Source organism: Stegodyphus dumicola, chromosome 9, assembly GCF_044657685.1.
Source record: "Stegodyphus dumicola isolate Sdum_Otavi_A_Nest chromosome 9, ASM4465768v1".
Lineage (NCBI taxonomy): Eukaryota > Metazoa > Arthropoda > Arachnida > Araneae > Eresidae > Stegodyphus > Stegodyphus dumicola.
In genome coordinates this window covers 119,407,086-119,430,738 of record NC_140776.1, presented here as the reverse complement: position 1 = coordinate 119,430,738, position 23,653 = coordinate 119,407,086, and the positions used below count along the sequence as shown (strand labels likewise).

Sequence of the window (23,653 nt, the reverse complement as noted above, 5' to 3'; positions counted from 1 at the left end):
ATATTGGAGAATTGAAAAATGAGCTTTTTCTTTTTATAAAATACTTATATATATATATATAATATAAATTTTTATCATGAGAAACTAAAGTTGCCAGAAAAAACAATTTCAGATGTTATCACCCCCCAAAAAATTTTTCTAAATAAATTTCAGTCGAATTACAGTTAATTTATATTTATTGCATAATATAAAAAAGCAAAATGTATAAAATTTAAGAAAATATAAAGCACTGAGGAAAAACTACCGTAGAAATGCAGTTTAGTATGATAGAGTTCAAAACAGGTTTCAAGACAAAGTCTAACTTCACGGTCTTTGCACCAGATTCAATAAATCTAGTTAATGATCAATCTAATTAATAATTCAATAATTTAATTAAATAATTAAGATAATTGCTGAATGTTTTCTAGCAGCCATTTCTGTAAAAAAAAACACCAAAAAGTGAAGTTTGAGCGGTAATACCACGTGCCTTCAAATGCCGCAATTTAGTGGAGAACTAACAATATCTGTTGGCCAATATGTAAACTAAACGTCTAATACTGTATATAATTTATTTCAATGGGAAAAAACGGGATGCGCTCCTCAATAAAGGAAGAAAAACACATGCCCGGGGGATGAGCAGATTTTGCTACATTTGAGTTGCCCGTGGAAATCGCAGGATGAGCAGCCAAAGAGTTAAAACCTCAACATCTAAAATCTTTGTTGCTTATCAATGCTTAAGATATTTATATTTTGAATTTAATGAAGAGACTTGGTGATTTAAAAGAAATGGGTTGCCACTCTTGGAATTAAAATGTTTTTATCTTCTTTATGGCAGTGTATTGTCATTCACGCAAAACGACTTTAATTTTTTCTTTCAAATTTATTCTGTAATTAATTAACAAACTACGCTATTCAAAAGCAATAAACTCATTCATTTCATTTATTTATTACTAAGGGGGTCATGAAATTATACTAGCATTCAAATGCATATATATATGTTTGTGTGTGTAAACGTACAGATACACCAAAAATGGGATAAAGTTTAATTAATAATTACTATTAATGTCATGCAAAGGGCTTCAAAATTGATTGATTAATTAAGAGAGATAAAATACATGGTGATTCAAGAAAACATTTAACAAAAGCAACAGCTGAGGAAACGGAGATTGTCTCCATTGAAGCCGTGGATGCGTTGGCAGTAGTATGGCTAGTTACGCATACCACAAAATGGCTGACGTGCACTTGATGTATGCATGCCCAGCTGCAATCGATGAAAAGCAATGTGAATGAATCACGAGAAATATCCTGATATAGAAAGTTGCCTTGCCACTCTGCATCAACGATTGTGCGAAACAGTTCATTCGATATGCAAAAGCCAAATGCCGGTCGCCAACGAATAACTCGGACAGTTTTTTTCCAAAAGAAAGCATTCTCCAAGATCTGGAGCATAATCCTTCAACAAGTACATGAGTTGTAGCCCGAGACACTCATATCCCCGTCTGGCGTATTTTACATGACAAAGGACTGCATCCTTTCCATTTACGATGCATCTGGACATTGGAACCGGAAGGCTACAACAAGCACATAGATTTTGCGTGGTGATTTTTGCAAAAAAATTGTGCAAACCAAAACTTCACAGCAAGTGATCTCGTCACTGATGAGGCTACCTTGTCACTAGAGGGTGTGATGAACATACACAGCTTGCGTACTTGGGCAGATAAAAACTCACATGCTACATGTATGCATGCCTCACAGTGCAAATTTGCCCTCAGTATGTGCTCTAGCATTGTAGGAGACTTTTTACTTGGTCCATACTTTCTCCCAGAATGACTTGATTGGCTGCATTTATGTAGCATTTTTGCAACAGGGTTGCCACGCTACCTGGAAAACTGGAAAAAGTCAGGGAATTTGAAAATTGACCAAGAAGTTCAGGGAATTTCATATGGCGATCCCCCCCCAAAAACGCGAGTTTTCCACCGACGTTGGAAACGATCACTTTTATTGGCGAATTGTGTATTGGGTGAGCGTCGTTCGGGCAGCTGGAATAGAGCCAATTTTTCACAGCTCCAATTAGATTGTCTTTTAGAAAGGCAAAGCAAATTTCAGGTAACCTCGAGAATCGCATGTGCAGTGCATGTTGAACTAAGCAAAATACTTATTGTCGTATAAAACAAAATCGGTTTAATACTAATATACGGTACCATGGAAGTTAGAATCAAAGAATATGTATTGTTAAGAAGGAAAATTTCGATTTTTTTCCTCCCTGGAGCAAATTACAGAAAAAAACCTATTTACAAAAAATCAATATTACATGGTTGGTATGATTAATACATTGTATGTCTCCCAGACAATGCAATACAGTCCGTACAACGCCTAGGTATGCTGAGTATCAAATTATCGATCTGATCTTGGGGGATATTACACCACTCAAAAAGCAATGCTCTCCGAAGTTCCGGTAGACATGTAGGAGGAGGTTGACAGGCTGCAACTTGTCGATGTATCCCACATGTGCTCTACCGGATTCAAGTCTGGTGAGAATGCTGGCCAGTCCATACGGGTGATATCGCCGATTGAAGGCATTCGCTTACGATGTTTGCACGGTGAGGATGGGCGTTTTCATCCATAAACACAAATTGTGCGGCCATGGCGCCCCAAAACAAATGTACATGTTGTTCCAGAATGATGTCCTGATAGATTTGGCTTGTCATGGTTCCAATTTGAACATGCAGGTCAGTTCTGGAACCCAGAATAATTCCACCCCAAATGAGCACTCCTGCACCACCGTAACGGTGTTGTTCAATGATGTTTTCTTGGTAGTAACGGGTACCTGGAGCTCTCCATATGAAAGTCCGGCGAGAATCAGACTGCAAGCTAAACCTGGACTTGTCGGAAAACATCACACAAGCCCACTGTTGCGGTGTCCACAATGCATGCTCTCTACTCCAGGATTAACCGCAGGCGACAGTGAGTTGCAGTAAGTGGAATGCATATGACAGGTCTACGAGCATATAGACCAATCTGCCCTAAGCGTTTGTACATGGTCTGCCTTGAAATTGTCGTACCAGTGGCTTAAGAGAGCTGACGAGACAGGTCTGAGGCTGTGCTCCGCCAGTTTTTTTTGGCAGTAACTGCCAAATACCGGTCCTCATTCGGCGCTGTAACTCTGGGGCGACCTGTGCTGTAACGTCTACTCACATTACCATCATCTTGGAATGTTGCCAAAGCCTGGAGATGATACTCTGGGCAATTCCAAGTTTGTCTGATACTTCCAGTTGGGTACGCCCACATTCCAGACGGCCGATAATTCTACCACGTAAAAAATCATCCATTTGCTTCCTTTGTGTCATAACTATTCGGTTATTGCACTGAAATGCTTATAAAGTGCCTGCGAAAAATTTTACTTCTTTGCCTGTATTCCTTATATATCACTCTCTTACACTCTCGTCATTGTGACGTACCATCAGTGTCATCTAGTTACTACCTGAAATTTGCATACGGTTCTTGAAGATGTGTGTTGTGATTTTACAGGTGATATATTTATTTTAGAGTTCGATTTCCGCGTGACTCCGAATTATCCTTAATTTATGGACATGAATGTGATTGAAAATGAGAATATAACACTAAGTTTGAAGCATTCAAATTTTTTAAGAAACTTGAAACACTTGAAAAATAATATAATGATAAAAACCTGTTATCTGAAATCTTTAAGGTACAGATGGCAAGCGGCTCGGATGTGACTCGATATTAGATACGTAATATACAAAATAATTTTTTTTTCAATTTTTTGTATGAGTTTACTTTTATTGCAATTTTTTTTTCAATTTTTTGATTCAGTTTTAATACTTCACCATATTAAATTGTTATTATTCTATATATTTATTCTATTATTCTATATATGTATTCTTAATTAATATATATATTCTTAATTATTTCTACATGTGTAATAATTTAGAGGAGGAGACTCAGATGTTTTTAATCATGATTGTTGTTATAGATGGTAATGGAATGTATATATATAATTACATAAAGTTGCAGACGGGCTAGTGAAGGAAAATTTTCTTTATTTTTGAGAAGCACAGTTTTAAAATGAATTGCACATCATTATAATTATACAGTTGATGAAAGAGAGATAATTTGGCAACATCATTGCTAAACAGCAAGCAAGAGCTGGAATGTAACCCATTTAAAATGAAAGCTTAGGAGAGTTGTGAAAAAGTTATTCCTCTCAAATTTCCTGTTGGCAGTTAAAAATTTTAATAACTGGTGGCCATTTGAGTTTCAGTTTGCAAAACTATCTGCATCACCAGCATAATGCAACAGTTATGTGACATGTATTAATTTGAAAATATTGCATTTTAGAGATTTATTATAAGAATTTACAATTTTTAGATCAAAACAGCAAAGTAAACAAATTAAAGCTAGAATTTTTATTTACATATTTCACCCACACAACACACATTGATCAGCTATTAAAATTCCTGTACCATGAAGGCAACATGTAACAAACAGCAAATTTTGCCTGAAAAATAATATATGTGGGGATATGCATTCCAGAACATGCACACAGAGCAGGTATAAGCAACACCATCTGTCTTGTGTGTAAATGGAAAGATTGGACAGCAGTTGTTTTATAAGGTATTTCTCCCACCTTCTTAGCGAGCCTTCATGGTGTAGTGGTGTGCACATTCAGCGTGTAATTGAGAGGTCAACGGTTCGATTCCTGGTGAAGGCGTTGTTAATTTTTCATCTTGACTGCTTCCAAAAATACCTGTCTCTACAGTTTAACATGGAAATCACATTTCAGCTTTGGTTGTTGGTGTTAAGGTCTGTTATCCTCACGTGAGGAGGAACTTTTACCAGCACTTATCACAGTTTGACTGTGGCAGGATCACGGCCTTTCGGGACTGCAGTTTATTTTCCACAACATTGCTACTCATGTAAGTTGGAAACTCAACTCATTACTGTCAAGTGAATGGGGAATTAATAGGTCCAGTAGGATCCTGCAGGGTGCCATGTGGGATCTCAATGACCAGAGCCACTAATATCCAAGAGGATATATATTTATATATGTTGTCCTCTTGACCTTGAAGATTATACAACCATGGCACATTTGAGTCAAACTTGGTTCCTGTGCAGGATGACATGTGTAGCATCTTTTTTATGCCTTTCCCTGTTATTGCCGTGGAGACAGGTTACACCCAGTGCAAGAAACAACAGCACTGGACACAGGAATGGCACCAAGTCATCTTCTCGATCACATCGCGGTTCTGCATACAGCATGATGTTGGATGTATTCAATCATGGAGGCAGGGAGTAGCACGAATGATGGCAACTTGCATTTGTTATTGTCATAATGCCTAAGCTCGTGGCATGCTAATGTGGGGTGCCGTGGATAGACATTCAGTTTATATCTTGGTCTCATAGCTGGTAATCTGGATGGCCACTGGTACATTTATGACTTGTTAAGGCTCATGAATGTGCCCTATCATCGAGGCCTAAGTAATGAAATCATTCGACTAAATAATGCATGATGGACAGTAAGGATATGTGGTCAATACAGAGGAATTCAATTCCATTGTTGCTCTAGCCAGCAAGTTCTCCATATCTCTCATCCACCTAGAACATCTAGTTATGGGTTACCAAGAGACTGGCATGTGACCACTCATCTGTCACTATGATTGATGAACTCTGGTACAGAATTGAAGCCACATAGAATGAAGTACCCCCTTATCTGTCATCCAAGTTCAGTTCAACTTAGAGTGTAGTCAAATTGCAGCTGTTGCTGCCAGATGGGGCTGCTCTCTGTACTGAATTCTGCATTCAATATACCACAAAACCTTCATGCTGTGTGGAAGGAAGTTCTTTTTTCTTTCCACAGTGCATGCAGAATTCAGTACACTGAACTGCCATCTCTGGCAGCAGCAGCGACACTAATCCAGCCGGGCATCAAGTTGAACAAATGAATGTCATATATAGGTGTTTCATTCATTTATATATATGTAACTATATATCATTATATATATATATCTTTTATATATGTATCCTTTATATGTTAGTACTCTAGGTTGATGTATCAGAACCATATGTAAACACAAATTAAATATGTTGACCATTCTGCTTTTTTTTTTAGCTAGAGTTGTAATGGATGGTTTTGCCATGTTCTTTGGTTTCTGCAGGATTATTGTACTTAAAATTGCATTCATATGTAGGGAAGCTTGAAAGGAAGGTCTTTGTTGCAACACCACCTAGTGGTGGTTTTAGTTGCTTTTTTAATTATAATTCTGGCTTTATGCTCAGGAATTCTTATCGATAGTTTTCTGTATGTTGAGCTGATACATTGAGTTTCTGTGCTTGTTTCTTTCATTGTAAATTGGGGTAGTATATACACGTGAAGTATCTATTGTGGCAATATTTGATTTATCTGATCTTAACAATTTCCAGATAAATGAGGCTATCCAGATATTCCAGATATATGATTCCAGATATATGACTATTCCAGATAAATGAGGCTATATAATAGATCTTATTATTAAAATCTCATTGAAAAAGTTTACTTTTGATTAATGGATAGAGCCCTATTTCAATGAAAATCATAAGTGTTCGAACACTTTTGGGAGCCACTGTACCTAGCCAACCGGAAAAAAGAAGAAAGAAACAAAGTTCTTTCATTTCGTTAGAGATATATCCGAGTTCTTTAGGGTGAAAGGCAACAGCAAGAGCAAAGTTAAATTCCCAGCGAGTAACTAAAGGACATGTCTGAATATAATAACAGAAAATACGAATAAAATTCTGTTGACTTTGCATCTTTCGATACGCGCCAAAGCGGAAAAATAGATACTGTTTATGAGCTTTGCATCTGCCTTTTAAAACACTGCAGTTGAAGTGAACTAACTTCGTGATTCATGAATTTCCTTACATCTACCTTTTCGTTTCCAACGTTTTCGTATAGTAGCTAGGGTTGCCATAAGGTAACTAAGATTAATTAGGAAAAAAAAAAAAAAATACTATTTAAAACTGTGTGATTACTTTGAAAATGGCTAAATTTCTTACAGATACAAAGCATACTGATCGGAAATCATATCCAAGAAAGCTAAGCTAATTGTCATTCTAGCCCACGATGCAAATTTCCAGAGAATATTTTCATTAATGGTCCTCAGGAATCGGATAAAAGTAACAAGTTTGCAGTGGAGGCAGTTGAAGCAATTCTGATTTGTCATTACAATGACTCACGCTCAATTTTGAAATTATGTGAAAGAAGAAAATGATATAAGTAAGAAAGTAAAATCAACATAAAATATGACTGGCATAAAAAGGATTGGTTTTACATCTTTTTTATTACTCATTGTTTAGGTTCCAAAACTTTATTCATTTTTTGTCAGAGTAAAATAAACCATTTTAAATGTAGCCTGTAAACATCCCCTATCAATGCTTAACAGTTATGCCATTCCTATTCATAACAGTTAAATTTTAACGTAGGAGGTCCACCAGCTGCCGAGCGCTAAAGTCGCTGAACACTGGTAGTTCGAGTCCTGGCTAACGGGCTGGCATGGGTGTTTTCTTAGTTTTCCCCAGTTTGAGCCAATTTCACTTAGGAACTCCTCCACGAAGGCATCCCTTCTCTCAGGCAGATAGTCCTCGTGTACTTTGCAGTAATTTAACAAAACATTAATTTAGGAAACCTGCCGTCCAGACGGGAACGTAACCGTAACCGAAGAGCCTGATTTCGAATCCCGGAGAAGGCATGTATGTAAATTGTCTGTGCCTTCATAGGACGTAACGGTGGCCGCCGGCCCCATAATAAAACGACCTCCTTTTCTGACCTTAGTAGGGGGCAACGCCTATAATCGGTTAGTGCCCGCCATAATTTAAAAAATAAATAAATAAATAAAATAAAATAGAAAGGCTTTCACGTGTTATATTACTCTCAAAGGGGCTTTTTTTTTTTTTTTTTTTTTTTTTTTTTTTTTTTTTTTTTTTGAATTACGTACATATACACGTTTGTGTTGGTTGTGCTGCGTTAACCATGAGGCCTATTATTATCGGCCAGGAGGGTTGCAGTACACTCGTATATATTACATTACGTTACACATACACATTTCGAGAGCATTTGGGCTAAAAATATTTAAAAACAGCATATCTTTAGAATTTCCGACAGATAGTCTTGCGCGCTGGAGATAAAAGTGTTTTTTCAATACAATGTTACCGTTACTTGATTTGAAATCGTTGAGTTTGCTAATCAAAAATTCGTTTTGACAAGTTTTACAAAATATGAAATAGACAATAAAAGAAATTCTAAATTCGGGTTTCCGGGTATCCATATTCGGGTAGAGAACTACGATATTCAGAGTTTAACGTCTCTAAGTAACCCCCCCTTTTTTTTTCCCGCACGATGCGAGAACCATACATGCATTCATGCAGATTCTGCATTATTTAATTTCTTTAAATATAATACAGGCTCTAATATTTGGGGGCAACAATTTAAAAAGTGATTCGCTGTTTATAGTGAATCCACGCAAAATGCCAAAACGAAATTAATAGCCCTGCTGAGCCAACGCCCTTTGGGCTAAAAAAAATAGGAAAGCTAAACTTCAGTCCACTTCAGCTAGTTTTTATTAGAATTTACGACTACCTGGATTTAGTGTCAAAATGGTCTTCAGTATTTAATTTTTTTCGAAATTGTTTATGTCGCCAACATCGCCAATTTAAAAAATAATAATGAAAAATCTGAAAGGGTTGATTTTACCGATCGTCCAGAAGGGCCTTTTTTCCCTTTGAAAGTGGAGATTATGGGCAGAGACGTCCCAGGTGGAATAACGGAATATTTTAAAGGATAATACAGGTACATAATACATTTAGGGTAACACAGGAATGTTCTGTATCTCTTGTGTACTTAAAAACTGAAGGAAATATAAAATGCAATTCTATATAATTAGATGTATCATGAATTAAGTGCATTTTTACTTAAACATATTAAAATGTAAATAGATAATATTCTTTAGAATTGCATCTATTTCTTTTAAATAGCTTAGTTGTTAATACTGGACAAACGAAAGAATTATATCTTCCGTTTTTCCGAAAGGCAACTGGCTCGCATGAAAAGTGAAACAACGAAAAATCTTGTTTCAAGCGGGGGGGGGGGGACGACAGAGGCAAGACAACACGCGCCAAACAATTTTCTCTAGACTAAGTTTCGATCAAGGTTAATTTTTCTAAACTAAAGTTTAGTTTAGAAATCTCTATTTTAATTAGTTACTGAAGTTATCTTTAGTTTCTAAACTAAAGCTGTCTTTAGTTATCTTTAGTTTTTATCCCTGTCTTGAGCTAGCTGTAACGATCTGTAAACAAGTAACGAAGTAAGAATCATATTCAGTTGCTTTGAAAATGTGGAACACATTTAGTTTAATCTTGGTTAAATAAATAAATAAAAATATTTTTTTTTAAAAAATCAATCTTAGCTTTTCCAAAACCCCACGAGTGACCACTCAATACCGGTAGTTCGACTAAAATTGCAAACCTCTTCGAACTAGTGGGCTACATGAGTACTTCTCTTGGTTTTTCACTTGTCTGTAACATGAGTATAATCTAGTTTCCTGAGAAAGACCTCCACAAAGGCGTCCCATCCCTGAAGGTGATACCCCTACAATACTGTGTGTATTCAGTTAACATAACCTAATTTTTTAACCCGAGCGGGCGGTGAGCCAGAAGGGCTATTAGTCTCAAAACGGCATTTTATGGCGTTTCACTATAAACGGCGAATCACTCTTTAAATTGTTGCCACCAAATATTACCGACCTGTATTATATTTAAAGAAATTAAATAATGAAGAAGCTGCATGAATGTATGCATGTTTCTAGCACTGTGAAGAAAGTACGGTACCTACGGTCATCCAATTTTTAATAACGTAATCCTCCACCCGAACATGAGCACCTGGACCCACGAATTTTGAATTTCGAATTTTTTCCATATTTTGGAAAATTTTAAGGAATTTTTGATTAACAAACTCAACGATTTTAAAGCCAGTAGTGGCAACACCGTACAGAAAAAAAGTGTTTTTATCTCCTGCGCGCGACACTGTCTACAGATGTTCTGTTTTTAAACATTTTGCGATATTGCTGTTGAATTGAATATTATGTGGCCTGAGTGTGAACACACAAAACGTTAAAAGACGCAGTTTTGAATGTCATATAAAATCTGAAAACTTTCAGAATTTTTTTAAAATTTTACTTACTTATTTGTTTATGTATTTTTCAAAATTGGTTTCACGCTGATTTCCTTCAAATGTTAGGTTAGGTTATTTGGCCAAGCACATTGGCCAAATAACGTAGGTTTGATTTCGTGGAGTAATTTCTAAGGAAAACTGATTGCATAGTAAAAATCACAAAAGCCAACGCAGTAGTCAACAGTTTTAACTACTCGGGTACAGTGGAGCCAGATTTGCTTCTAAAGAATTTGGAATTTAGTGACAGAATATTACAGCCATGCGCCAAAAAAAATGGATAATGATCCAATTCCAGATGAAAAAAAAAATCATATTTTCTTGAAAGGAAAATCATGCAAACTGTCATTCTGTCAACCAAGAGTTTGAATCCCCCCCCTGTTAATCAGAAATTGTAAAATACAGTAAATGCCCCTTAATGTTATCATTTGGATATTGTTATCGAACTGCAGAAATTCCTCTAATTTGTATATGAAAACATGAAAAATACATCACTCATTGCGATTAACAGTTCGGTTAATACGATCCAAATATTACAAATACATTTTTTAAACAAAGGTTTCTTTTAAAGTTTAATATGGTTTATCAGTTTGAGTTTATGTATAAACATGGCTCAAGTGGAATAGCGACACATTTTACAGGATATTAGATGAATTATGCGTTTAGACTAACGTATTTCGTCCATTTTACGCCTATTTATTTCGTTTTTTCATAGTTGCCGGTTTTTCCCGGTTGCATATTTCCGAATTCTATCCCACCCCCTTTTCGAATTCAAATAAAATCGTGACTGTTTCGTATCATTTAAGTCGTTATTGTATTTTTCTCCATGGATAATTGATGTCATTTTTATTGCCGAAAAGGAAGATTGAGCGATTCTCCAATTGTATGAGGTTTTAGATTTTTCGTAATTAAATATGAAATTTGTAAGGATGCCGCGCCAAGGCCATACCGCATTCTAGGATTGTACCCTCTTTGTGTAGCCATTTATCCATCGAACAAAACTGGAATTTTTTTTTTTTTTTTTTTTTTTAATCATCCTTCAAGCACGCAATCGAATTTTCCAATACTTCGAAAATGTTATATGCTTGCTTGACAACAAATTTGGTTAGAAATAGGGAACACAAGTGTGTAAACTATGCATATTACAATTATCGCTGCGCGCTTTGAAATTCGATTCTCGAATTGTTCAAGCATAACGCCTGGATCAAGGGGAAAACAATACGATCAAAATTAATATATGGAAATGATTAATTTAAAATTCCTAGTAAATGTTAAACATCCAAAATTCTTTTCATATGCCGTTATATTTTTTGTTGTCAAATAAATTTTTTTTGAATTTAGCGACCCCCCAAAATTTCTTCGCGACTTGCGTACCATTGCCATAATAACGCTTTGTATTCATGTAAACCTGATTAATTCTGAAGTGGTTTAAATTCTGTCAGAAACAGTACAAGTGATCTATTTTTCAATTGCATTTGGAAAAAATGATTTCAGACTTGTTTTCAACTGCATGTAACAGAGTATTATCAGAATTACGGAAAAGTGCGACTGTGAAAATGGATAAACATCAGCTGTCCAATGTGAAAAATAATGTTATCATTTGGATATTGTTATCGAATTGCAGAACGCCCTTCAGTTTGTATACGAAAACATGGAAAATACATCGCTTATTGTGATCAACAGTTCGGTTAATACGATCCAAATATTACAAATACATTTTTTTAAACAAGGTTTCTTTTAAATTTTAATATGGTATATCAATAGAGTTTATGGATGGACATGGGTCAAGTGGAATAGCGACACATTCTACAGGATATTAGATGAATATGCGTTTAGACTAACATATAATATAACATCTTTCATATATTCCAAAACGAAAAAAGACTTTCGGCCCGCCGCGTATTTAGAGTGCCCCCCATGCCGCACAGACACTATACATTTACAAACATCCATGCAGTCTCCGGGATTCGAGCGCGAGCCTTTCGGTACGGTACTCAGAGTCACTAATCACTATCCCGGTTGGAAAAATGTGATCACATTTAATGGAGTCTTGGTGTATCACGATGGAACGGTGTTTGGACACAACAGGGTGCCCAGGCACAGTCGCCTTAACCCTTCTACAACAAGTAAAAGATTCCTAAATAGTGCACGAAATAACTAGAGCAACGCATATAATTTATATGTATATTTGTATCTAATTTAATTCTTGCTTTTAATTTATTCCTTTTACAATTGAAATTTTGTTATTCATGATTTAATTCCAGTCCCCGTTAAACATTTTTAACAATTTTCATTCAAGTTGCTTAAAAACATCTTTCGAAATAGAACTTACTAAGTATGGATTCACTCTTTTCAGATAAATCTACTATAATTAATCTTAGAAGATAAATATAATCAATATTATTTAGTAAATAAATTATATATATATATATATATATATATATGGATATGGTATGTGTGTGTGTGTGAGAGAGAGAACACGTTTTAATTCTAGTTTGCAGTACATACGGGATTCGGCGGCATTATGATGAGCAGTAAACGTGTCATTTTGGTGTTGGCGACGATTTTTAAAGTCGCGTCAAATGCTGTTCCGTATACTAGGATTTTACCTAGAACAGGGTTTCTTAAACTGTAGGTCACGACTCCCGTGTTGGTCGCGGGACATGCAGTAGGATGTTGCCAAAATTTTAGCAGTTTTGATATTTCTTTAACTTAATATAATAATTTTACAGTTATCAAATATTTTTACACAATGTATCTGAAAATAAAAAAAGCTAGACAATACAGACAAAGGGAAAAACAAAAACGTTTCGACGCATTCTTTTTATAATATAAACGTTCATTTTCCTTGCTTTGCACGTGAAGCTGTCATTTCATTTGTTACATATTTAAAAATTTCACATCGTTCTATGTCTTAAAATTAGAAATTAAAGGGAATGACCTGAAACTGCAATAGTATATTACAGTACAAGTGAAAAAAATTGAGAGTTTCACTCATGAGTGTGTCTTATTTGCGCAATACTTATGGAGTCCCACAAAATTTGTGTAAATATTACGGGGTCCTGAGGTTTAAATGAAAGTTTATTGCAAGGTGGTAGTAGAAAGTTTTCCCTGCCATTTATATAACCGTACTTGCTAGAATAAGATATTCCGCCTCTCCCGAGTAGCTAGTCAAATTATTTCGTTTGTCTAAAACTGAAGTGAAACTCATTTCAATTTAAATCTGACAGTTTTCGGAAGCGAAGTGTTTGTTTTAGACTAAAAAAATCACCAGCATTAATTGAAATGGTAACAAAGGATTCGAATTTGCAATGACCAATGCCTTTATCCCCACATCATCAAAGAATTATTTTTATCGCCAAAAAGAGGGTTCCGCAAAGAGGTAAAATTTAGTGCCAAATGTTAAATTTAACAAGAGTAACTGCCTTCTACAGTGAAAAAAAGGTAAAAACACTGAAGGACTTAATTTAGTAAATTTTTTTGTGTCAAAAAAGGGCCAGAATCAATTTTGTGAGGGGTTACATCATGAATTTTGACAAGCATTGACGTTTCCTTGATCAGTGGTTGTTAACAAGAGCAGAGTGAAAACGCTCGAACTTTATGTCGCCAAGTGCTTCGGGTCTGGGAGGGGGCCGAAATTTACAATTAGCAAACGGTGCAAATCCATCCAATGAAATTTTAGTGTAATTTTTAACTGATTTTTCTGATTGGCTAGAAAGGGCACATGGCCGTTCGCCACTGACTTCGCGACGAAGTGCAAAAGCTTTACGGCTCATGAAATCGTGACCTCTCGATATGGCTCGTACTAAGCAGACTCCCCGTAGCGAAGCGGTTCCACCGGATAAAGGTATGGATCCTGTTGCGGACACCTCGAATACGACGGCCACTGATATGGACCAGGACAATGCTGGTCACGTTCTTACGGAGCTGGAAATTGCTACACTCCGACAAGAAATCGTTGAAGTAGAAAGGAGCATTACTAGCTATTACGGAACCATCCGGTACTTATCGGCCAACAGACCAGTCACGGACACGGACTATCATTCGGACATTCTGAAAAAGGAGATAGAAAAGAAGAAGACTCTGCTGGATCAGCTGAGGGGTAAGTTGAATATTGCTCTTTCCCATGCAAGCATTACACAGCCAATCACACAACAGAAACGCAAACCACGTGATAATTCAGACAGTGACGACGACACGGAAGGATTCAAAAAACCACACAAAACTGCTAAGGTACCCGTAAATGTTGCACCCAACAGTATACCCACCCAAAACAGCTACACAGCACTCTCGCAACCTGACACTCATTCCACCCAACCCACAACACAAATTAACAGCTCGCAAACACCAGATACAAGACTTCCCCAATATAGCACACCTACACCAATTATGGTTAAGCCGATAGATGGCGCCACACACAACCAGTACATCAAGAAACTCACTACACTGACTAATGCTACATTTTACGCCAAAATAAGTGGAGAATACCTCAAGTTACTACCATCAACAACAGATGATCACAGACAACTCACCACAGACTTACAAAAACATAACATCGAACATTATATCATTACACCCAAGCACAAACGCCCAATTAAAGTAGTTATCCGAGGCTTACCCATTACCACTGACACACATGAAATTTCCACGGAACTCACACACCTCGGATACAATGTACACAAAGTAGTACAACTCACAAGATTCAAAACCAAACAACCCATGCCACTATTTCAGATACAACTCATGCCAACACCAAACATCGACAAAATCTACAGTGAAACACACCTAGGTATGTTCATTATCACAATCGAAAAATACATCAACAAAAACATTACACCACAATGCCACAACTGGCAACGTTTTAATCACTCATCAGACAATTGTTTCTTCTTACCTAGGTGTGTTAAATGCGCACAACAACATAAAACAACAGACTGCCCAACACAAGGTAAATTAGATAACCCCACATGCGCAAACTGCCAAAAAAATCATCCAGCTTCATTCCGCGGTTGCGAGAAATTCCCCAAAAACAGAAACCTAAATAAATCACCCAATCACACTTTTACACCAAGCAATAGCACCCCAAACCTTACACAAGGGAGAACATATGCACAAGTTACTTCCAACAATACACAAGACATTAGAAATCAGACTACCAACACTACATCCAACGCGAACATTTTCACCGACATTCTATCTACACTAAAAGAACTCAATAATACTTTCGGCTACAATAACATATTTAAATTCTTCTCTACTCTCAAAAATAGCTTACACCAATTAAAAGCCGCAGACACACCCATGGAGAAACTATTAATTCTTTTTACTATTTGTGAGGAAGCTAACATCTTTAACTAATTAATTATAAAAAAAAAAAAAAACTCTTAAATTATATCTTTGATCTGTGAACATAACACACTTGCTTGCATGAGACCCCTCAGCTCTATTTCCAAATTCCAACTTTTTCTCCCATTGGACACTTTCACCCACCTGACCTGAAGATTTCAAGATCTCCCCGCCCACCGACGCCGCCTTCTATACCTCAGCGCAGCGACTTTCAACCTAGGAGTTAGCCTCTGAATACTTCTCCCCAAGTGCAGGTATCTTCAAATCATCTTTCTGCTGGACTATCATTGCTTACCATCCACATTGCTTATCGACATGCCATCATCACTCTGCCGAACAACACTTATGCCCATAATGTTCGAAAAGAGACGCAACTTCGATCGGGATAGGACCCTTCCGTCCAGGCGCCCGTTGAAAGGAACCTGCCGGTTCAAGGATGATACTAAGGCTATACTAAGGTTTAGAGGAGCCTTAGCTCATACTAGACTTTAACTTTGTTGGATCTAGGTGCTATTCTTGCGATTATAAATTCTCTATATATTTTTCATTGTCTAATTTGATCTAATTTTCTAATTCTTTTTAAGATCTTTAATAGCTTTCTGTTTGATATATTTTTTGTATAATTTTCTAATTCTTTTTAAGATATTTAATCTTAAATATCTTTGTATTTTTGATTTTTTTTAATATAATTTTCTAATTCTTTTTAAGAATCTTTAATATTTTTTATAAATTTTCTAATTCCTTTTTCAGATATTTTATCTTTGTATTTGATATATTTTTTTATATAATTTTCTAATTCTTTTTCAGATATTTAAGCTTTAATATCTTCGTACATAAATATTTATTCTAACCTTACTAACATTTGTATATAATATCTTTGTATATAAATACTAATTTTTCTTACTAACTATTAACATTTGTATATAATATTTTTGTAAATAATCTTTGTAATAAATACTTTTTCTTGCCATTAAAATTTTTGTATTGTAGTATATATATTGTAATTTACTTGTGTAATAAAAATAAAAATTTCTGAAATGGAGTCCGAGCCTTTCAGCTCCAGGTAATGTATATTTGCGTATTTATATTGTTTTATTTATTTTTTTAGCACTTCACTCGGTTTGTCGGTACTACCAATGTCCCGGTTAAATCTTTGTTGATGAAAATTAAATTATCTGCATTAAGTTTTTCATAATAAACTGTAGTTAAATTCTTTTAATGTATTGCATCAGTCTATTCTATTGGTTATCTATTTAATTAAGTGTTAATATTTGTGTTTAATTTTTTACATCAGTAATTGTTACTTAACGAAAGTTCATCCACTCATTAGTATGTACATGATTATTAATTTTATTTTCATCGTATTTAAAAGTACAGTTGGCGTCGTTTGATTTGCGTAACGTTTGTCTAGAGCTATTTTGTTAACTATATATATCGTTGAGCATAGCAGCAGAATTCAATTAATTTACTATAAATATAACTATAAACGGATAAATCGATGCTTTCACAGTATATTAGGAAAAGGAAACAATTGGTTTAATCCTATTTATTCTCTGTTTGAAACAACGCAGCAAATATAAAATTAGGGTGTGAAGTGCAGAATCGCCCACTTATTTGGCGCTTTTTACAAGAGTAAGAAAAACTGGATTTTTGTCAATTTCCTTTGACTTTTTTACATCAATGTGTACTTGAACAAAGGAAGATGCACATTGCCGATATTGTGCAATTCTCTGATGTTTTTTTTAAGTGAAAATACGTCGATGTGTTACCGGATAGGGTAAATCATCTTTATATGTCACAAATTATACAAATTTACACAAATTTCATTTACATGATCAGCGCAAACTGATGCAAAACGGTGATATACAATCTTTTCGAAATTTGAAAACTGAGATTTTAGTTGGAAAATGAGCTAGACAAGTTAAGGTACTGCTAAAATGCAGCTTTGTATTAACAAAACACAGAATCACAATGAACAGTATTTCGATAGACTTGCTTTCGATCGAATTTCGGATCCTTTAAATTCGGTGATATCGGAAAAGCTGTGATAGAAGTGGCGGTACGCCTCAATGCCGTATAGGCTATCTATTTTGTCCGGAAAAGGTCTAATATTTTTTGCCGATTTGAATATTTTTTTTAAAGTTTGTTCAGCATATTGTGAATTTCAGAAATGTTGCATGAGTATATGAACACAAGATTCATGTAATGAGAAGTGCAGTGCATATGGATTGCTTTTGAAGCAAAAGCTTTAATCTGAGCTCCAATTCCCTTTTTTAATCACGTTACCTGCTCCATCATAACTCATAGCTAATGTTGCTACCATCTAACCCGGATTTTGAAATTATTGAGATTATAGAATTATTATTGAGTGGACCTGTAATCTTAGCTAGTCTGAGAAAATGTAGGATGTCTTTCTTATCTAATATTTTTTGACTGTTCACAAATCATCTTGTACACCATCATAAAGTTTCCTTATTATTTGAAGTGACTTCATCAGTTATAATGGAATAAAAGTGAGCAATGGTATTGCTGTATGGGAAAAAAATTTCTTTACCTCTAGCACGCAAGGCTATTGGAAATTTTGAAGACAGGCCTTTTTTAAATATTTTTTTTTATATAGCTGTTTACTTGAATTTTATGTGATTTATGTACGAAGAACAGGCTATTTGAGAATTAAAGGTAACACACAAAACATTAAAAGAATTCCCTTTGGGTGTAATATAAAATTTGAAATCTTTCAGCTTTTATTTTAATATTTTTAATTTTATATTTTTTTCTAAAGCACAGATGTGAATTACCCCAGAAGGGCTATTAGTTTCAAAATGGCATTTTGTGTCAAATCACTTTAAATGTCGGAAGCACTTTTCTAATTGTTGTCACCAAATATTATCACCCTGTATCATATTTCATGAAACTAAATAATGATAATTTGCATGAACATATGTATGTTTACGCATTGTTGAAAAACAATGTTGCCTATAGTCATTAAATTTTGGATAACATAGTCCTCCACCCGAACATATAGGCACTTGGAAGCCTGAATTTGGAATTAACATATTTTATTATCTATTTTATACTTTGTAGAAATTTAACAAATTTTTGATTAAAAATCATAGTTTTAAAGTGAGCAGTGTAATTATTTTACATTTTGTAAAAATTTAACTAATTTTATATTGTAAACTGAAATTTAATAAAAGTAGTTAAATAAGAAATTAAAAGATCCAACTCAGTAAGTCAGAGCCGGAACAGCTAATGAAGGTTATGAGACTGTGATATTACTTTTGGTTTTGTGAAACGAAGGATTACTAGGATACTTTCAGATTGAAGTTCTGTAGAAACAAAAGTTTAAGTACCCTCCCCCTTTCTGAAGCTCTTTATTTGTTTATTGACTTTTGCTTATTAAAATGTCACTAAAGGAGATATGAGCAGAAAAACGTACATTCGGAGTTGCGATTCGTATGTTACGCTGTAAGAAAGAAACGTAGTGCCAGAGTGTCACTATGGTAAATAAATGTATTGAAAGTAAAAGTGTTATTTTCTGTAATGTGTGTGGTGTTATTTTATTGTGATATATAGCTATTCATGAGAAATAGAATAATTCAATTCAAGTGTGTTTGGTGAATTGAATTATTCTATTTCTCGTCAATAGCTATATATCGCAATAAAATAACACCACACACACATTACAGAAAATAACACTTTTACTTTCAATACATTTATTTTCCATGGCGACAGTCTAGTGCTAGCTTTCTTTCTTACAGAGTAACATATGATTCGCAACTCCGAATGTGTACATCAAGAATCAAGTTTATCGAAAATATATTTCAGCGGCGATTCTAGTGGCGCATGCGCTATTAGACAAGATTCTGCTCTGTCGCCAAGTATTTCTCAGCTAATACAAAACAAAGCCACTGTACTGAAGATAACACAGTTCAGTGAAAGAGTCTCTAAATGTCAATTACATTTAATGTTGCTGACGCAGACTCATTTTGCGTAGGATGCATATTCATAAATCGTTTCAGATGAACATACACTTGTTCGTGGTGATTAGAGAACCTTTCTTCTAGTAATGAAAAGGCTAATTTATAATTAGAGTCAACTATGGATATTGACTGAACAATACGATTAGCATCTCCTCTTAGCGCAGATTTTAAGTACTGTAATTTGACCACATCTGTTAAATTAGGATTTGAATCAACACTGGCTAAAAAATATCTTTAAGTGAAAGCTACTCGTGTAAGTTACCCGAAAACGTTGGCAAAATAATTTTGGATAATTTAACATTGACCTAAGCATTCGTGAAAACCAAAGGTTCCTATTCAATTTCTTTGGAAAGCTTAGCTAATTTACGATTTAATTCGACTTCTACATCTAAGACAATATCGTCAATCTCTTCTTTCTCTTTTACATAAGCATCAATACAATCAAAAGTCTTTAATCCGGACTTGTCATGACTTCAGCGATTCCAGATTATCGGTTTTCCCGGATTATAGATCATCAGTTTAAATCTGGTAAAATGGCATGCATAAATTATAAAATTAAAAATATAAAACCGTAATTTATGAAATAAAGAGCAATTATGATCTAAAGGGTATCAAAATTTACAAAAAAATCTTAATATTTATTTGCTTACTTTATTAAACATTTCTTTCAACCCGCGCATGCGTAAAGCATACATTATGCATAGAAATTAGAAAATTGCAACCAGAAAACTATTTGATGTGTATTCGTGATATTTATAATGACGAGGAATTTGATTTAAATCATATCAAAGAGGGAGCAAATCGAGATGAAATACTACATTTAATAACGAATTATAAGCCGATTAAAATAAAAACATCTGCCATGAAGATGAGGATAGTGCTGAGAGATCAATTTCCAGTTCATTGCACGCCGTGACGTCCCCCCCCCCACAGAGCAGCTTGAAATTGATAAACAGATTTTGGAATGGTTAGAGAAACAAAGGATATGCCTTTATCCATTTTTTGCAGCAATTCCACTTTTTGTTTGATGGACATCGAAACATGCTTTCCCTTTGTAGATTCTTTGCAGCTCCAGTATCGGAAATTGTGTTTGACATAATCGAAAGTTCCAACTTACTTTTATTAAATTGCTCTAATAGTCTAAAAGAAAATAATAAGCCGTATCCAATTAGAAGATTAAGGAACAACACAATCTGCAACATTAACTGAAATAGATAATTTTAGCTTAGCTTATACCGTCCGTTATACATTAAACGCGCATGCGTAAACGTATTATGCATATGCGTAAACGCATGCGCGGAAAATTTGTAGCTTTGAGGTCCGGATTATAGATCATTCCGGATTATGGATGTCCGGATTAAAGACTTTTGACTGCACTTTCTTCAATACATAACCCGAACAAAGAATCGAAATTGGAATTTATCTTTGTCTCGAACACTTTAAACTTATTCTTCAGCACTTCCAAATCACTTCTTTGGATATTTTTGTCGGCAACGTTTTGTTTTAACTTTGTTTTCAATGTATGTTTTTTCGCTGATATCTCCTTTAGTGACCTTTTAATTACCAAAAGTCAATAAACAAATAAGGAGCTTCAGAAAGAGGGATGGTACTTACTTTTTTGTTTCTACAGAACTTCAATCTGAAAGTATCCTATGTAATTCTTCATTTCACAAAACCGAAAGTAATATCACAGTCTCATAAACTTCATTAGCTGTTCCGGCTCTGACCGCCTAAACAATTAATTAAACAACGTTGAACAATTTAATTAATTGTAACAAATTGCCTCAGGCTCTTTTATAAGTATTAGTTTATGTTTTATAAAAATTTAGCAAATTTTTGATTAAGAAACATATTTTTAAGGCAAGCAGTGTAATTAATAAAACATTTGTATTTTAAGTGTGCAAGACAGTCTGTCTGAAATTGTAGCTTTTAAATACTTTTAGTCCAAAGTAGCATTAGCCCAAACATCTAATGATTGTCTGTAAATGAAAAAAATTGCCCGTTTGGACCTAATTTTTATCCTATAAAATCTGAGATTGTTTTCATTATTTATTTGAGGGGTACTGAACCCAAGGTTTGCCTAACTTTTCAACCACAAGGTTTGTGCTTACATTATTTTCTTATTTTTTATAAAAAGTTTTAGAAAAGTATTTAAAATAAATGGATCTTATAGAGTTAAAGAAAGTGCTTACAGATTGTATTTTTTAAATAAGCTAATTATCTTTAAGATAAATGCTATTATTTTTTTTATGATGACAATAATAGGAAAATAAGGGGAATAAAGTCTCCTGAATATTTCTTTTTGCAGAGTTATTTATATTAAAATAAATTTCATAATCCTTAATTTTATTTGCATGAATTTCACATATTTCATAAAAAAACAGATGCATATTTGTATCCTATAAAATAATTTGTTAAAATTCTACAGGATATTTGAGTGGGCTTCCCAGACACTGTTATTTCATAAAATAACAAGCAAATATTTATATTGTATACATCAATGCCTTTAAAGATTACGTTATTTCATGTAATTGTAAGATACCTGTTTAAGTATTTATTCCATGCTAAAAGAAATTATTTGTAAATTAGGTGATATTAATTTCTTTAAAAGTAATTCATGGGTTCAGTGCAAATTGCATTTTATTTTATAAGAGAAATTTTGTTTCACAAACTTTTTGCATACACAAAGCTTTCGGTCGAAGGCTTCTTAGTATTTTTCGGTTTCGGCACGAAAATCGCCTACAGGTCGGCAGATAGTGTGGCTGGATACGAGGTTTTTATTTATGAACCTCGCGCTGTAACATCTTTCTCTATTGATTGCTATTTCCCTACTGCCAGTTGCCGCATTCATTCGAAACCATTTCGTATTTATCAAAATCTGACAAGAATATTCTGCGTGTCGTGATTTGGAAAGCCATCTTTCAATACGAAATAATCCGTAGATACACCTAGAAGATTAAAGGTGCCATTTAGTTGTTGAGTTATCGATGAAATGGTTTCATTTCATGGTTCTTGGACTATAGTTTAAGCCTAATTTTCTATCACGAATGAGGCCCAGCAGCGGCCGAGCAGTGGAGTCGCCGAACGCTGGTAGTCGTTCCGAGGTTTGAATCCCAGGAACGGGCTGGGCGTTTTCGTGGTTTTCCCCATGTGTAACGTGTATACGAGCCAGTTTCCCTTAGAAAGTGCTCCACAAAGGCACAGGCAGATAGCCCTTGAGGCTTTGTCATAATCACACACAGTCATGAATGATGCCTTTTCTTTGTCAAAATTTTATTGCAAATTTTTCATCTCTGGCAATTTCTAAATAGATAGATTCGATGCACTTTTAAAAAGTTTAAAAAGTATACCAGTATTTCAGTGGTAAATTAAAATTTAGAGCTATCTAAATTTATGTGCAGTCATAATTCACTTGCATTTAGAAGTATCTAAATTTATGTGATGTCAGTTTATGATTTAAATGGATGTGTGTGCCAAGTTTGATGCTTTTATGCATGTACTGTCACTGTGGTTTATTATGGTCTCGGTAATAAAATTGTACCTATTTTTGTTTATTATAGGAATGCGAAGCGCCCAAGAAGAGGATGTGAGCAAACAAGCCCTGTGGATGTGGAGGCTGAGAGGTAAGATACCAATTTTTTCTCTTGGCTTCTTTTTTTTGTTATTGTTGCTTCTTTGTCTTTGAGTATGGTAGTAAAGTCATGCTGCGATAATGATGTTAATGTCACACTGCGACTTTTGTATAACTTCACAAAGTGACATAAATTTAATTGCTTTAAAGCAGCGGTTCTCAACCTTTTGACTAACACATACCATCTAAACAAAAATTTAAAAACCTTAGTACAACCAGTATAATTATTGTACATTTTATAATACTTATTCAGTTTCTCAATATAAATAGAAAAAATAAACGTTTTGCCATTTGCACAAGCTATTGGCTATCTGTATTAAATAGGCACACATAAAAAATATTAATTAAGAATTGGTTACCATTTTAATTATCAAAATTTAAGTTATATACTTAAATTTAGTGTAAAATTTGGGCCTGTTTAAGAGAGATCAATTTCTTTGTCTGGCCTTATTTCACTTAGCTTTAAGTGTGATCCACTTTTAATTTTATTCTGTATTT

At 34.6% G+C, this 23,653-nt stretch overlaps 1 protein-coding gene across 4 annotated transcripts in view; it reads left to right on the top strand.

Annotated features, from left to right (window-relative positions):
• The window catches only part of LOC146995472 (cullin-5-like), a 64,379-nt gene that overhangs the window by 3,379 nt on the left and 37,347 nt on the right, over positions 1-23,653 (top strand). For 3 of the 4 annotated variants that reach the window (XM_085824006.1, XM_085824009.1, XM_085824007.1), the window contains exon 3: positions 23,085-23,147. The exons of the other annotated variant lie outside the window; for it this stretch is intronic. In XM_085824006.1, the coding sequence (XP_085680132.1) occupies positions 23,085-23,114 (30 nt within the window). In that variant the 3' untranslated portion in view covers positions 23,115-23,147. The remainder of the gene's footprint in view (positions 1-23,084; positions 23,148-23,653) is intronic. 4 annotated transcript variants of the gene reach the window in all.